Source organism: Lepisosteus oculatus, chromosome 12, assembly GCF_040954835.1.
Source record: "Lepisosteus oculatus isolate fLepOcu1 chromosome 12, fLepOcu1.hap2, whole genome shotgun sequence".
In the NCBI taxonomy this organism is placed as follows: Eukaryota; Metazoa; Chordata; class Actinopteri; order Semionotiformes; family Lepisosteidae; genus Lepisosteus; species Lepisosteus oculatus.
This window is the reverse complement of record NC_090707.1, coordinates 37,924,335-37,939,799: the sequence shown is the minus strand read 5'-3', so window position 1 is coordinate 37,939,799 and position 15,465 is coordinate 37,924,335. Positions and strand designations below refer to the sequence as shown.

General features: G+C 59.5%; 1 protein-coding gene across 4 annotated transcripts in view; it reads right to left on the bottom strand.

Moving 5' to 3' along the window:
* Positions 1-2,216: 2,216 nt before the first annotated feature.
* Positions 2,217-15,465, bottom strand: part of mrtfa (myocardin related transcription factor A) — a 31,876-nt gene continuing 18,627 nt past the window's right edge. For 3 of the 4 annotated variants that reach the window (XM_069196836.1, XM_069196839.1, XM_069196838.1), the window contains 15 exons: positions 14,738-14,793; positions 14,573-14,648; positions 12,838-12,999; positions 12,070-12,239; positions 11,817-11,924; positions 10,969-11,225; positions 9,475-9,643; positions 8,716-9,156; positions 7,404-8,141; positions 6,111-6,326; positions 5,057-5,173; positions 4,813-4,959; positions 4,504-4,614; positions 4,184-4,244; positions 2,218-3,890 (listed from right to left, as the gene is read on the bottom strand). In XM_069196836.1, coding sequence (XP_069052937.1) covers positions 3,193-3,890; positions 4,184-4,244; positions 4,504-4,614; positions 4,813-4,959; positions 5,057-5,173; positions 6,111-6,326; positions 7,404-8,141; positions 8,716-9,156; positions 9,475-9,643; positions 10,969-11,225; positions 11,817-11,924; positions 12,070-12,239; positions 12,838-12,999; positions 14,573-14,648; positions 14,738-14,793 — 3,527 coding nt within the window. In that variant the 3' untranslated portion in view covers positions 2,218-3,192. Of the gene's footprint in view, positions 3,891-4,183; positions 4,245-4,503; positions 4,615-4,812; positions 4,960-5,056; positions 5,174-6,110; positions 6,327-7,403; positions 8,142-8,715; positions 9,157-9,474; positions 9,644-10,968; positions 11,226-11,816; positions 11,925-12,069; positions 12,240-12,837; positions 13,000-14,572; positions 14,649-14,737; positions 14,794-15,465 lie in introns of all 4 variants that reach the window. The other variant, XM_069196837.1, reaches the window with a different exon arrangement.

The window sequence follows — 15,465 nt, the reverse complement described above, 5'->3', positions numbered from 1 at the left end:
CCTATATTAATGCCCTCTGTGGACTGTGTGATTGATGCTGAGCCACGCAGGGCAGGGCACCCGGGCGGGGGAGAGCAGGTTGGGAAGCAGCCAGTCTGGATAAGCAGCGGGGGGAGGACTGAACAGCACCGGAGCTCATCCATCACCCCCGCCACCCCCCCCCCGAGCTGGTGCCACAGCCGCCACCGCCCCATCCATCTCGCGCTCAGGAAGCGCCAGGGCCCGGGTAGAGCAAGCAGGTTACTTCGGTACGAGCCAGCAGATCAGTCAGACAGACACATCTACCCAGAGAGACGCACAGTTCAGGCTGCAGGACTGGGGCCTGAGCCGGATTTAAGGCAGATCGCCGCCCTGTTCACTTCCTGCAGAGCCATTCCATTGACCTATCACCCTGTCTTTGGGCTGTAGGACAAACTCCACACAGACAGCACCCCAGGAGCTGAGCTGGGTGACCCCAGCACCAACGCGCCTGCCCATATTTCATTATGACTGCAGAACAGAAACATCACCCAGGACACATTCCTGTGCACACTGATCGCGAACCGTCTCGGACACGAACCTCGAAGCTGGCAGGACACCCGACGGGTCTTTCCGCGCCTGACCACTGCGATCATTCAGAGAAGCGGTCAGCCCCAGGACGGTCAATGGGCTGGGTCTGTCTCTCGGAGCAGAGGGAGAGTTCCACGTCTCTGGAACAGCCTAGGCTTCTCTCCCCTGGGACCGCGATGAATAATTGACAGGGTCTGAATTATGCAAAACACAGAATCTAACGGCCTGCTCGTTAGCACACGTGTCTGGGAGCGTCAGGGCAAGGCCTCAGATCTGCAGTGAACATTTCATTGCAGGGCAATATTAATACAGCAAGACGCCGCCAGTTAGGCAGCACATCAATCAAGCCATCGGTCAGTGTGCCAGTGTGTCAGAGCTGGCATGTCCGTCAGAGCATTGGTCAGCATGTCGGTCAGTGTGCCAGTCAGTCAGAGCGCAGGTCAGCACATCAGACAGCACGTCCATCAGCGTGTTGGTCAGCGCATCAGTTGGAGTGTCAGTCTTTCAACCAGCACCTTGGTCACCCAGCCAGTGCGTCTGTCCGCATTTAATCCAGTGCATTTGTCAGGGTAAGAGAGAAGACATGAGCTTGTAAAATACTCCAGCAGACAGACGGCTTATATACAGCTGCTGTACTTCACCTCTCTTGATTTTCTGCAGTGATCCCTGCAGCTCTCGCAGTAAACAAACCAGGCCCTTGCATCACAGCACACAGTGCCCTCAAGTGGCAAAAGGCAGAACTGCACCCCTACTCAAGCCCTGCTGCAGCCACACTGGCTGACCCCTCCAGGACCAGGACTGGACAGCCCTGCTGCAGACACACTGGCTGACCCCTCCAGGACCAGGACTGGACAGCCCTGCTGCAGACACACTGACCCCTCCGGGACCAGGACTGGACAGCCCTGCTGCAGACACACTGACCCCTCCGGGACCAGGACTGGACAGCCCTGCTGCAGACACACTGACCCCTCCGGGACCAGGACTGGACAGCCCTGCTGCAGACACACTGACCCCTCCGGGACCAGGACTGGACAGCCCTGCTGCACACACACTGAGCCCTCCAGGACCAGGACTGGACAGCCCTGCTGCAGACACACTGACCCCTCCGGGACCAGGACTGGACAGCCCTGCTGCAGACACACTGACTGACCCTTCAGGACCAGGACTGGACCGCCCTGCTGCAGACACACTGACTGACCCTTCAGGACCAGGACTGGACAGCCCTGCTGCAGACACACTGACCCCTCCAGGACCAGGACTGGACAGCCCTGCTGCAGACACACTGACCAGCCCATCATGTCAGATAAGTGACATTACAATTATACTGCCAATTATCATACTGTAGTTCACACGTCAACTGTCAAGACTCAGAGCAGACCGGAGGGCTGATTCTACACTCCTCTGGGCTGGATAGAGTTTCTGGGGAACCCCAAGGGATACCCCAGATCCCAGGATGATAAGCTCTGTCCTGGAAGGAGCTCTGGGCAGATTAGGCAGCATGTTTAAGGAGGACCCCAAAAACCCTGCTTCTGCCAGAGAGAGGCCCAGAGGAGCCAGAGAGGAGGCCGGCTCCTTCCAGAACTTAACGCCCCGAAAGTACAGCCAGATCCCCACAGTGACCCCTGCCAGACTGACGAAGCACTGCAGAACTCTAGACAAACCACCTGCAACTCAAACATGGGCTTTTCTGTTTTCATCGTGTATTTTTTCTTTAAAAAATTATTATTTTTTTTTACAATATCCAAGTTTGTTTTCCCTCCCCCCACTCCTCCCTCGCACCCCAGCCCCACCTCTCCCCTCCCCAACCAACACAACAGGGATGAAACGATCAGACGCTCTCGATCCTGCGGTACCGAGGGCGCGCACGGTGGGCCCGGCCCGGCCCGGCCCTCCAGGAGGCGGGCCGATCCCCACCCTCCCGGACCGGGCCAGTACCGCCACCGGCCGCGCGTTCGGGAGCCACCCAAACAAACTAGATTAAGTGCAAAATCGGGGGAACGGCGCCGACGCCGACCCAAAGTCTCTGAGGGCCCTGAGGACACCCCACAATCCCCCCCATCAGCAACGAACAGGGGGGGGCGCCCCACAGGTCCAGCGGGGCTCTTCCGCCCCTCCTCCGAATTCCCAGTGTTTCGTCTGACATCTCCGCCAGCCCCCTTCCCCGAAAGTCAACAGCTGCCCTGAGGCGACGGCGTCCTGGGATTCGAGGCCCGAGCCCCAGAGAAGTCCAGCTTACAATACTACGTGGAACAGCGTGTGTGTGTGTGTGTGGGGTGGTGGGGGGGATATCACTTGTGCTTCCAGGTGAGTAACACAGGAAGTAGGAGGATCAGAGTGAGGAAGTGTGTCTGTGTGTGTGTGTGTTTGTGTGTGTGTGTGTGTGACACAGGAAGTAGGAGGATCAGAGTGAGGAAGTGTGTCTGTGTGTGCGTGTGTGTGTGACACAGGAAGTAGGAGGATCAGAGTGAGGAAGTGTGTGTGTCTGTGTGTGGGATGTCACTTGTGCTTCCAGGTGAGCGACACACAGGAAGTAGGAGGATCAGAGTGAGGAAGTGTGTCTGTGTGTGTGTGTGACACAGGAAGTAGGAGGATCAGAGTGAGGAAGTGTGTCCGAGTGTGTGCTGGCAGCTCCGAGTGGCTCTACTATAAGCAGGAGTCCCAGTGCAGGTGCAGGTCAGGGCTGTCCAGGAAATCGGTGGAGAAGACGCTGGGGGGCGTGTGGGAGCTCAGGTGGCCCCCCAGCCCTGAGATGCCCCCGCCGCCCCCCATGGTGAGGTCCAGCCAGTCCATGCTGTCCAGAGCAGGGTCACTGAAGTCCAGGCTGGGGGGCTGGGGGGGCGTGGCGAAGCCCAGCTCGCAGGTGTCCATGGGGGACGGGGGGTGGTCCAGGATGCTGGAAGTGCTCAGCATTTGGCTGTGGAGGTCGTCAATCAAAGTCAGGGGCCCGTCCAGCTCCGCCCCCAGGAGGGGCTTGCCCGTGGTGCTCTCCAGGAAGTCCTCCAGGCGCCCGCTGCCGGCGCTGCTCTCCGCCCGGCGGACCCCTGTCTCCGGGGCCCCCCCCGTGCCTGGAGGAGGGTCTCCACCCAGGGCATGCTGGGAAGAGGAGGAGGAGGAGGAGCAGCCTGGGGAGGTGGGCGGGGACGGCGGGGAGAGGAGGAGCAGCCCAGGGGGGGTGGCGTCTGAGGAGGAGGGGCCAGCAGGGGTGTGGAGCTGCTCTGCAGAGGAAGAGGAGGAGGAGGAGGAGGAGGGAGGGTGGGGCTGGGCGAGAGCTGTCGGAGGGGTGTTGGGGCGCAGGCGAGACGGGGAGGGGTCCGCGTCTTCCTTGAAGTCGGCGGGGATCTCTGAAAGAGGGGCGACCGAGAGAGGCAATCACAGCGCGAACAGGGGACCAGAGAAAATCGATTTGAGTGTCAAAGTTACTATCAATACTAAACACACAACCATGATATACATACACCAGGTGTGTGTGTGTGTGTGTACACGGTCCCTATACAGCAGGCGTGCAGCGAGTGTGTACGCAGCGTGAACTTAAATTCAGTCTGGCCCTTGCAGGATGGGCAGGAGTGGCTGAGGATCTGTGTTTGAAAGGCTGGCGCAGGCTGAAGCAGCTGTGTTACTTGACTGCGTCTCTTACCTCCTGTCTGAATGAGGATGTCAAAGAGATCGTCCATGTGCTGGCTGGAGGCACCGTTCTCCTGCAGACACAAAAGACACCGGCCTGTAAAGCAGCACCCCCCAAAAACGGACAGGCTTTGGAGACACACACACACATACAGACGCAGACAAGACAGGCGCTGGAGTCGGAGACGTACTGTCAAGACCAGACAGGCTTCGGTAGAGAGACATGCAGAGACACTGGCTGTGTCTCCAAAACCTGCTTGACTCTCGTCTGTGTCACTGTCTGTATGATGAGTGACAGACAGGTGTTGGGAGACAGGCAGGAACAAGTACTACCTTGCTGGGCTGTAGAGGAGACAGGGGTGGCTTGGCTGATTCACTGACTGGCACTGGGGAGACTGATCCAAAATGAGTGTGCTGTTCAGGAGCCTGACACACCTCTAACACCTGGGAGAAAGACAGGGGAAGAAGGATTTGAGCTCTGCCTTGCATTCTACAGATAGGCACACGCAGTCACACTCCGGAAGAGTCTAAATTTGACCAGAAGGGTTGTTGTATAAAGAAACAACGTACACACGGACCCACACTGAAGAAAAACCCACGCGCGCTCAAAACGGGAGATTGGCTGTGCGGACGATCCCTTACCGACTGTGCCGGCGGGGAGGGGGCGTGTCCAGCGGAAGGGGCGGGCTCACCCACAAAGAATGGCTGCAAGCTGGGCGGGGCAGAGAACGAGAGGACCGCCCCCTGGGCGTGGCCACCTGTCAGCACCTGAAGCCCCACCCTCTGTCCCTGCGAGAGGAACAGGGAACAAAACCTGTTTCAGGATCTGTAAAAACTGAATTCGCATCATTACCAGATCCCCCCCCCCAAAAAAACCGCTGCCTACCTTTCTGATTGGCTGATTGATGAGGCCTGGCTGCAGCTGCTGTTTTGATTGGGTGTCACTGGCGGTCAGCTGAGGCGGCGATTGGCTGGGCAGCTTCGTGGGAGAAGACTGCAGTCTCTGAAGGTCAAAGGAGAGATCAGATCGGTCAGCAATGGAGTGTGTATCCTACACAGGCACACACCAAGCAGAGACAATTATACACGCCAGTGTCTAGCAGAATAAAATGTATTCCCCATCCATGACACTGAACATTACAGTTGTGCTAACTTTAATTTTACTGCAGGTCTGGAGACCCTGTATACCGTGTTGGTGTTACCTGGTGCCTGCACTTTTCGGGTTTGTACTTGAAATCGACATTGTAAAAAGCATCGTTCTTCCATCTCACAAATACCTTCAGACTATGTCCTGTGCTGACCGAGTGGATTTGTCTTTTCTAGAATTGATTCTTGCGATCCCTACACGTTGGAGTATCCAAATCCACACTGAACAAACTAATAGGTTTAGAATTCGGCAGCCAGAATCCTGACCAGGTCTAGTGCAAGTGATCCCATTACTCCTGTCCTGGAGACCTTGCACTGGCTTCCAGTCAAGTTTTGCGTCGACCTCAAAACCCTCCCGCTCGCCCATAAGACTTTGCACGGCTTGGCACCTCAGAACCTGTCTGAGTTACTGTCACCCTGCTCCCCACCTCACAACCTTCGCCCTTCTAATTCTGGTCTCCTTTCTGTCCCCCAAGCCTCTCTACACTCCACCGGTGACAGGGCTTCTCCTGCTACATCCCACAGTTCTGGAACTTCATCCCTAAGGATACCAGAGATACTTACCTTAGATGCATTTAAATCTCATCCCAAAACCTCTCTCTGCAAAAAGGCTTTCGATTCGTTTTGATTCATTATTTCTAATGACCATGTGTCTTCCGTTTTCTTTCAACATCCAATGTAAAGCGCTTTGAGACTCTACTTTTAAAAGTACTGTATGAAATCAATATTCATCTAAGGGTTACAATTAACTTGACTCCTGCTGGAAGTTGCTCTAACAACAGGCGGAGGGATACCTGCAGTGTGATGCGGCTGGGTGTTCTACCCTGTGGGGAGTGGTTTGGCTGGCCTTCTGCGCAGTGATTGGTCAGCGCGATGAGGAAGTGGTTGCCTCTGCTGTCTGTCAGCAGAGTGGGAGGGGGGTGGGCCTTGAGGAAGTCCAATGGGAAGGAGGGGGCGGGCAATGGCTGCTGGAGAGGCGGGGCCTGCTGTCCCAGGAACACTGGCGACACCTGGTGGAACAGACGGGGAATGACACCCAGATCAAGTACAGTACTTGAGCAGAATGCCGACTTTGCAACAGCACTGGCAGGTACAGATTTTACACAGAATATTATGAGTCCATTTATAAAAATGAAACTCCAGCTCCTCAAGGGGAGAGGCCTTCTGTGGCAGGACAACCCACCGGGCCCATGTAAAACCCAGAATTAACCATGGTGGCTCAGAAGGGAATGCTCAGCCAGCCAACTGGAGAGCCCCGAGTAGCGCAGGCGCGTGCAGCCAGCGAACCCCGAAGGGACACCTCGCCTCTCTTCCCAGGGTACCCCATTCCGATATCTCTGTGCAGGACGACGCCCCGCCCCCCGCCCCCCGCCCCCAACTCGGCCACCTCGACCTCCCAGGCAGCCACTGGCGCGATCGATCGCCTCTACTCATCGACGCCAATACCAAATCGATCAATATTGATCGCCCCACTTCCCTTTGCCAAGGGACACACCGGGCAGGGAAAGCAGACCCTCCCCTCGCTGTCCTCACCGAGAGCAAAGGCACGATTCCCGGCAACCCCACTAAATTCCTCGTACGGACAAACCATTTCTCTCTGGATTACAATCAGTCCAGTCTTCAGGTCAGACACGCGGCGGGGGCTTGCACGACTGCTCGACTACCCGACTGATCTCGTCACTACACTACAGCGCCTTTTGCTAGTTTCCTTAAAAGCGGTCTCGCTGAACCCTTTCGCCCAGCGAAAACGAGGCCTGGCCTCCCCATGATGCAGCGGGAAGTGCAGAACCTCGCTCCAGGGTGCAGCAGCTGTGCCCCCTCGGCGATTCGAACCTGGAGCCCTTGGGTGGAGAGTCCAGGACTCTGACCGCTGCTCCCAACTCCTCCCGCGCCCGAAATCCGAACGGAACTTCACTACCCGACGGCCCGCAGCCCTCCCAGGATTGAGGCTCTGGGGCCCTGTTCCCCAGTGACACGTCTCCCGCGCCGAGGAGACGCTCTGTGGGGGGGGGCAGCCTGCCCGCCGGAGCCCGGGAGGAGCCAGCCGAGAAGCGCGAGGCCGCAGGGTCCGCGCGGCTGTGACTCACCTGCTGAGCTTGCGACTGCTGCAGCTGCATCTCCTGCAGCTGCTGCAGCTGCTGCTGCTGCTGCTGCTGCTGCTCCGGCGTCTGCTGCAGCTGCTCCGACTGCTCCATCTCCTGCGCCGGCGCCTGCTGCAGCTGCTCCGACTGCTCCATCTCCTGCGCCGGCGCCTGCTGCAGCTGCTGCGAGTGCTGCAGCTCCTGCAGCTGCTGCAGCTGCTGCTGCGTGTGCTGCAGCTGCCGCGCCCGCGGTGTCCGCTGCAGTGGGCGCTCCTGCGTCTCCCGTGGCCAGAGAGTCTCGGCAGGCAGCAGCATTTCCTCTTCCTCCTCCGGCTCCTCCTTGATGGTCACCTGGATGGCGTCCTCCGGCAGGCCGGGCGACGGGGGGGGGCGGGGGGGGCCGAACGAGCCCCAGGGGGACCCCGAGCACGCCGACACCCCCAGCTCCAGGGGCTCCTCCTTCACCCGGACGCGGAGCGGCGTGTCCGCGACGTCGCCCGCCCGCTTGCCCTGCTCCAGCTGGGACCTCAGCGTCTCCACCAGCCTCTGCTTCTGCCTCAGCATCCGCGTCAGCTCCTCGATCTGCTTGTCCTTCTCCTGCAGCATCTGGTCCTTGTCCAGCGGGCCCGGGGCAGGCTGGGAGAAGCGGCAGGGGGCCGCCCCGGAGACGTTCTCCTCCTTGACCTGGAACAGCGCCTGCGGGGGGGAGGGGTGGAGGCTGAGCTGGGTGAGGGGGGAGCTGACCTGGAGGGGGATGGAGAGAGGGGGGGGGGAGGACATGAGAGAGCGAAATCGCAGAGGCCGCCTGGAGCAACATCAACGGCATCCCTTTCGAGACAAACGCCAAGTCTGGAGACGAAACGGAAACGGACTATTTTTCCATGTCGTGCAAAAACGCAGGAGAACAGGCAGGTGGATGGCACGAGCGTCGTGAGGGACAAACGCTTCTATGGCGGAAGGCCAAAAATCTCTGGGGTAATATCCCCGGGGGTTCGGCACGGAGGTGCAGTGGCGTGCCCCGCTGCCCGACCACGCTGGGGCCCCAATCCTGGGGTGCTGTCTGTGTGGAGTCTGTATGTTCTCCCCAGGTCTGTGTGGCTTTCCTCCCCGAGTCCAGAGACATGCTGGTGGGTTAGCGGTCTTCTGGGAAAATTGGCCCTCGTGTGTGTGTGTCCTGTGATGGACTGGTGTCCTGTCCAGGGTGTGTGTGTGTGTGTGTGTGTGTCCTATGATGGACTGGCGTCCCGTCCAGGGTGTGCGAGTGTATCTGCGTCTTGTCGAGAAGGAGGAGGAAAAAAAAAAGGGCTAGACTGCGTACCGTTTCCCCGAACGCATCCCCGTTGCAACTCGTCTCATCGGGGCTCATGCCCGCCAGCGACCTGTCGGAGGGCGTGGGCGAGACGGGAGGGGTGGAGCCCGTGCTGCCGAAGTGCATCACAGCGGGCGCGGCCCCGCCCCCTCCCGGCCCGGGCGCCGCGGTGACCAGGGGGAAGGCCGCCACGACCACGCCCCCTTCCCCGGGCTTGTGCAGGACCGCGGCTCCGCCCAGGAGGGGGGCGGGGTTAGGGGCAGCCTGGGACAGCTGCTGCTGCTGCTGCTGCGGGAGATGGCAGTTCTTGAGAGCGCCCCCCGCCGGCGCGCCCCCGGGCACGGCGCCCCCGTGCTGGTCCTGGTAGCTGCGCAGCCGCTCGAGGAGGTCGTTCTTCGTGCCCGACACCGGCAGCCCCCTCAGCTTCAGCTCCTGCTTCAGCTCCGCCACCTGGAGGCCCAAGACACAGAAGCACACGGGGCTGAGACCGCGCTGGGGCCGGGCCCCGGTCACGTCTCCATCGACTGCGGCGGAACTGCTGCTCTGGGTCCGACTCCAGGAACGGGAGTCTCTCTGCATGAAGCATGTCTGCCACATGAGTCCCTCCCCCGCCGGCCTCCGTCCTGATTGGCCCAGAGCGGCTCTGCTGCTAGTTGTAAACACCTAGCACCCTGGGGCACCACGCTGCATAGATCCAGGTCCCCTCTGCCCCCCCTCCCCCCCCCGAAGATCCTCCTTCCACAGGAGGGAGAGGAGGAGTTGGCTCACCTTGAGGTCCTCCAGGTTAGGGGGCAGGGCTAAGTGCTTCGCCCCTCCCCCCGGAGGCTGGCCCTGGCGGCTCAGTCCACCCTGATTGGAGGACCCCGGGTTGGAGGCGGGCGTGTTACGGGAGGGGGAGGGGCCCACGGTGGAGGAGGTCTGCTGATCGGCTGGCGGCCTTAAGAGAGAGACAGAGAGGTGTGACGATAACAGAACAGGGGCAGGCAGAAGGAAGTGAAATAAAAAAAAACAAAAAAGGAGAAACAAACACAGACAGGCGACAGAGCCAGTGTTGTGCCTGAACAGGGAAGCTCTTTTCTGCGTTGTAGAAAAGCTCAGTCGCCACAGGCTGAGAAACGACAGATTTTTAGACTACAGGCGGGTCAGCTGTCTTAACGAGCCACGATGAGAAGCCGATGTAAATTCCTGAATGACAGGAGGGCAGAGACAGCTCAGGCAAGACGAATCACGTCCTTCCGCGCAGCCCGAGTTTGCTAAATCGAGCCCAGCAACGAACTTCACAACTTCATGTGGCAGTTTCTGCGCTAAGGTCAGATAACGTGCAGATACAGAAACAACAGAGACACTCCAGCCCACTGCAGCATCACTCGACAGCCCACACACTCACACTTGAGTCCTGCGGTCGGACTTTAACACAGACACAGACACGAAGACAGCAGCCTTTCTACAGACAGACTCCATTTCACCCTGGGCCTCACTAGAGCTGCGTGGCGTGGTAGTTTATAAAGAGACACACTTGGGTGTGTGCACACACACACAGTCACCTGGGCGGTGTGCACACAAACTTGGGTGGTGTGTACCCACTCTGCCTAATACTCACACACACTTGCTTGCACTTCCTTGTGAACACGCACTCACTCCCTGGGGCGCTGTGCGCACACACACACACTCACTCACTCCCTGGGGCGCTGTGCGCACACACACACACTCACTCACTCCCTGGGGCGCTGTGCGCACACACACACACTCACTCACTCCCTGGGGCGCTGTGCGCACACACACACACTCACTCACTCCCTGGGGCGCTGTGCGCACACACACACACTCACTCACTCCCTGGGGCGCTGTGCGCACACACACACACACACTCACTCACTCCCTGGGGCGCTGTGCGCACACACACACACACACTCACTCACTCCCTGGGGCGCTGTGCGCACACACACACACACACTCACTCACTCCCTGGGGCGCTGTGCGCACACACACACACACTCACTCACTCCCTGGGGCGCTGTGCGCACACACACACACTCACTGACTCCCTGGGGCGCTGTGCGCACACACACACACTCACTGACTCCCTGGGGCGCTGTGCGCACACACACACACACTCACTCCCTGGGGGGGTGCGCACACACACACACTCACTCACTCCCTGGGGCGCTGTGCGCACACACACACACTCACTGACTCCCTGGGGCGCTGTGCGCACACACACACACACTCACTCCCTGGGGGGGTGCGCACACACACACTCACTTGGGTGGCGCAGGCAGGATGGCCTGGTAGTTGTAGTGCTGCTGCTGCTGGCTGATGATCTGCAGCTGCAGGAAGAGCTGCTGCTGGTGCAGGATCTTGGCGTACGAGGAGTCCAGCGGGGCCGGCGGCTCGCGCTCCGGCTTCTGGTCCGGCGGCACGTACTGGTGGTACTTGAGCTTCTTCACCTTGGGCTTGCTGTCCTTCGCCTTCTTACTGCGCTGGCTGGGGCGCTCGGGGCCCAGCTTGCCCTGGGGCTGCTGCAGGGGCGCGAGGGAGGAGCGGGAGTGAGGAGGAGGAGGAGGGAGAGGGACAGAGAGAGGGACAGAGAGAGGGAGAGGGTGCATGAGTGAGGAGGAGGAGGACGGAGAGGGGGAAAGGCCAGGGAGAGGAGATGGGAAGGCGGGGGGGAGAGAGAGGGAGAGGATGCGTGAGTGAGGAGGAGAAGGCCGGAGAGCGAGAGGGAGGGAGAGAAGGCCAGGGAGAGGAAGAAGATGGGGTAGTGAGGAAGAGCACCAGGCAGAGGGAGTGAGGAAGTGGGAACAAGAACAGGGGAAAAGACAGAGGTTTAGAGGGGGTGAGAGGGAGAGGGAGAATGAGGCAAGCAGACAGTGGGAGGGTGGAGTGGTAGAGATGGCAGGGTCAAGGGTCAAGGGTCAAGGGTCAAGATCAGAGCAGTTTAAAGAACAAGAAAGCACAGAAAGAACGAAGATGAAGTACCAGGCAGGGAGAGTCAGGAAAGGACACCACAGTGACAATGGAAGTAACCAAAGGATGAAGAGGAGCAAAAGAAACAGCCAGCAGGTGTTCTGCCTGCTCTGTACCGACTGGTGCAGAGAGCTGTCACTCACCTTGATGAGAGAGGGGGTGGGCCGGCTCTGAGCTGGCGCTGCCGCCCCATTGGTCAGCTTCTGCTGGGGGGCTGGTGGTTCCGGGGTGGGCGGGGCCAGAGAAAGAGACTGTGGAGATGTGATTGGTTAAAGCCGAGGTGAGCACATTTGCGCCCGCCCCCCAGATTCCCACCTGGACATCATGGACAAGACTGCGAGTGGGCGGTGTGTGGAGAGGCAGCAGGAGGACGGCGCGCGTCGAGGGCTGCTGTACCTGTGTGGGCGAAGGCGTGCTGCTCTGCGCCTGCGTGTCCATCAGGGGCGAGGGCTGGGGGACGGTGCTGGCAGGGGACCCCCGGCTGCCAGGCTGGTCGGGGGACAGGGCGTCGCTGCTGTCCTCGTCGAAGGACGAGCTCTCGCCCGCCACCTTCGGGAACTCCGTCTCTAGAAGAGCGAGGCAAGGAGAACGGGGAGATAAGCCATCGGCACCTTCCGCGTCTCGATAGGACAATGTATCCCGACCTTAGTAACCTCTCTCGGGGGAGGTTATCCTATCTGAGGCTGCAGATATCAGTGGTATCAGATTATCCTATCAAAGTCCCTGTTGTTAAGATTACAATTCTGACTGTGGGATACGACTGATTCTCACAGTGAGCGAGGCACCAGAGTCTCACTGATGAAGACCTGCAGGGATCAGTGAGGAAGGCTCTGTGTTACTGTGACAGGCCGACTGGGGTTCACTGCCCCCCTCACTGATGAAGACCTGCAGGGATCGTGAGGAAGGCTCTGTGTTACTGTGACAGTCAGACTGGGGATTACTGCCCCCCTCACTGATGAAGACCTGCAGGGATCGGTGAGGAAGGCTCTGTGTTACTGTGACAGCCAGACTGGGGTTCACTGCCCCCCTCACTGATGAAGACCTGCAGGGATCGGTGAGGAAGGCTCCGTGTTACTATGACAGCCAGTCAGACTGGGGTTCCCCAGTGTCCCCCTCACTGATGAAGACCCCCAGGGACCGGCGAGGAAGGCTCGGGGTCCTCACCGATGATGACCTGCTTGAGGCTGCCGTGCACGGGCAGGATGTTCTTCTGGATCAGCTCCATGGGCCCGGGCCGCTGGGAGATCTTCTCGTTGAGGTCATCGGCCAGACGGGCCCTCTTCAGCCTCAGCTGCTTGGCCTGGAGGGAGGGCTCCGCCGACGTCTCTGCACGACACGCGCGCGCCCCGTTAACTGCGGCACCGTGCGCGCGCACACCCCGTTAACCCTCGCAGGCACACGAGGTGGCACTCACCCTGTGGACCCCTCACCCTCCATCGCCAACGCACCAACGTCAATGGCTACACAGGAGGAAACACGCCTAAGGCTTTCCTGAAGATCAAACTACATTCAAGGTCTAAAACATACAAACTGCGGACCAAATGAGGGGCTTCCCACGCCTCACCTCTGCACTGCACACTCTCTCGCTGCTAAATGCAGAGGAGTGTGGAGGCCCGTCCCACGCACTGTCAGGTCTGACCCGAGCTGCGTCACCGAGAGTATTTCTGAACGGTCTGATTCACAGCTCTTCAGTGGCTCACAAGTACTGCGCCTCTCCCCGCCCCCCCCCCAGTGCCAGGGCAGACCACAGGCCAGGAGACGCGGCCGCGCGCGCTCGACACGGCCCCTCAGACTGCGCAGCCTGTGCAAACAGCGAAACGAAACCGAAAGGGGAAACGGAGGAGAAGGCAAAAGCTGCTGTTTAATATCCTGCTATCAGACGGCCAGAAAGGCCCTGACCGCACACAGTGCACGGGGAACAGGCCGAGCTCTGCACCTCGGCGGACACCTGCTCGACGCTGGACATGCGTTCGACACCCGCTGACTGGAGGGGGAGTGTCGCCCACACGGCAGAACAAACTGTCGAGCTCGGCTCATGTCACTTTCTCACAAGTTACACGAGCTGCAGCTCCGTCACCCTGCAGCTCCCGGCCGGCAGCCCCACTGGAGCCCAGCAGGGTGAGCCTGGCCAGGACCTGGAGGGGAGACTCCTGGGATCAACTGAGGCTGCTGCTGGGAGAGGTGTGAGTGGGGCCAGCAGGGGGCGCTCACCCTGCAGTCTGTGTGGGTCCTGATGTCCCAGTATAGTGACGGGGACACTACACTGTAAAAAGGCACTGTCCTTCGGATGAGACGTAAGGTCCTGACTCTCTGTGGTCATTAAAAATCCCAGGGTGTAGAGTTGTAACCTGTCCTGGCCAAATCTCCCCCTGGCCTTTACCCATCATGGCCTCCTAATAACCCCCCTCTCTGAACTGGCTCCATCACTCTGCTCTCCTCCCCACTGGGAGCTGGTGTGTGGGGAGCGGACTGGAGCATCATCCAGGTGGGGGTGGAGGGGATCCCCATGACCTGTCCAGCGCTGTGAGTGGAGTGTCCAGAAAAGCGCTGTATAAGGGTGAGCAATTATTATCATTACTATTATTCTTCTTGACAAGGCACCACCTTAAATCCTGTCCACTCATTAGCAAGCTTTACAGAGGGTCAAACAGACCTGCAGCTGAACTAGCGGCCATCGTCATGATTAAATACCCGCAAGGGCAAGAGAGCGAGGGGCTCCAAGTGACCACACCGGCCCCATGAGGGACAGGAGCCACCGGACGGTCACCACACCGGCCCAGCTGGGCGAGCACCACCACGCTCCTGCGCGATCCAGACAGGAAGACACGACCCGCTGTGGCTTCGCAGCGCCCCCGCTGGTCAAACGCCGTTATCGCACACCGCGTGGGTGGGTACGCACCCTCCAGGATGTGCATCCTGACCAGCTCCGAGCGCTCCGGGCGCGAGCGGATCTTCCTCTTCAGGTAGTCCTCGGTCTGGGGACAGACAGGCAGGCAGAGACGTTAGCGCAGGGGCTCCGGGCACAAGGACAGAAACACAGAGCCGCGCCGAGAGAGAGCCTCACCCGCGCTCGCTCCAGACTTCTCCTCTGTTCGTGGAAAGCAGCTGGACTTTTCAGTGCTGGAAGAGAGAAAGGACAGAGAGAGTCAATAGAGAGGGGTCAATACAGACACACACACTGACTGGACACTCCAGTACATGAACACTGCACTGAGAGAGAGAGGGGTTCATACAGACACACTGACTGGACACTCCAGTACATGAACACTGCACTGAGAGAGAGAGGGGTTCATACAGACACACTGACTGGACACTCCAGTACATGAACACTGCACTGAGAGAGAGAGGGGTTCATACAGACACACTGACTGGACACTCCAGTACATGAACACTGCAATGAGAGAGAGAGGGGTTAATACACACACACTGACTGATCTTGTGCACAACACACGGACCGCGTGGCGACCGAGAGACAGAGTGAAAGCAGGAACCGCTCAAAGCAAAACCTCCGATCATTCGGGGACGCGCCGCTAAGCCCCCACCGAGAGCGTCCCGTACAGCACCGGGGCCACATCACGCCCCCCGCAGTTCTGACCGCGAACGAGACAGCGACTCCAGGCCGGGTGCAGGCGCGCGCGGGCACTCAAGACCGCGGGAAGCCGAAGACACCCCTGGCACTGCATCTGGCCAGCAGGACGAAAAGCGACAGGTCTTGAGGTGACCCGTTTCAAATTCCCCCTACGCCGAAACGCCTGGCCTGCACTCCTGCCCACGCCGACGCCCTGCAGGAGG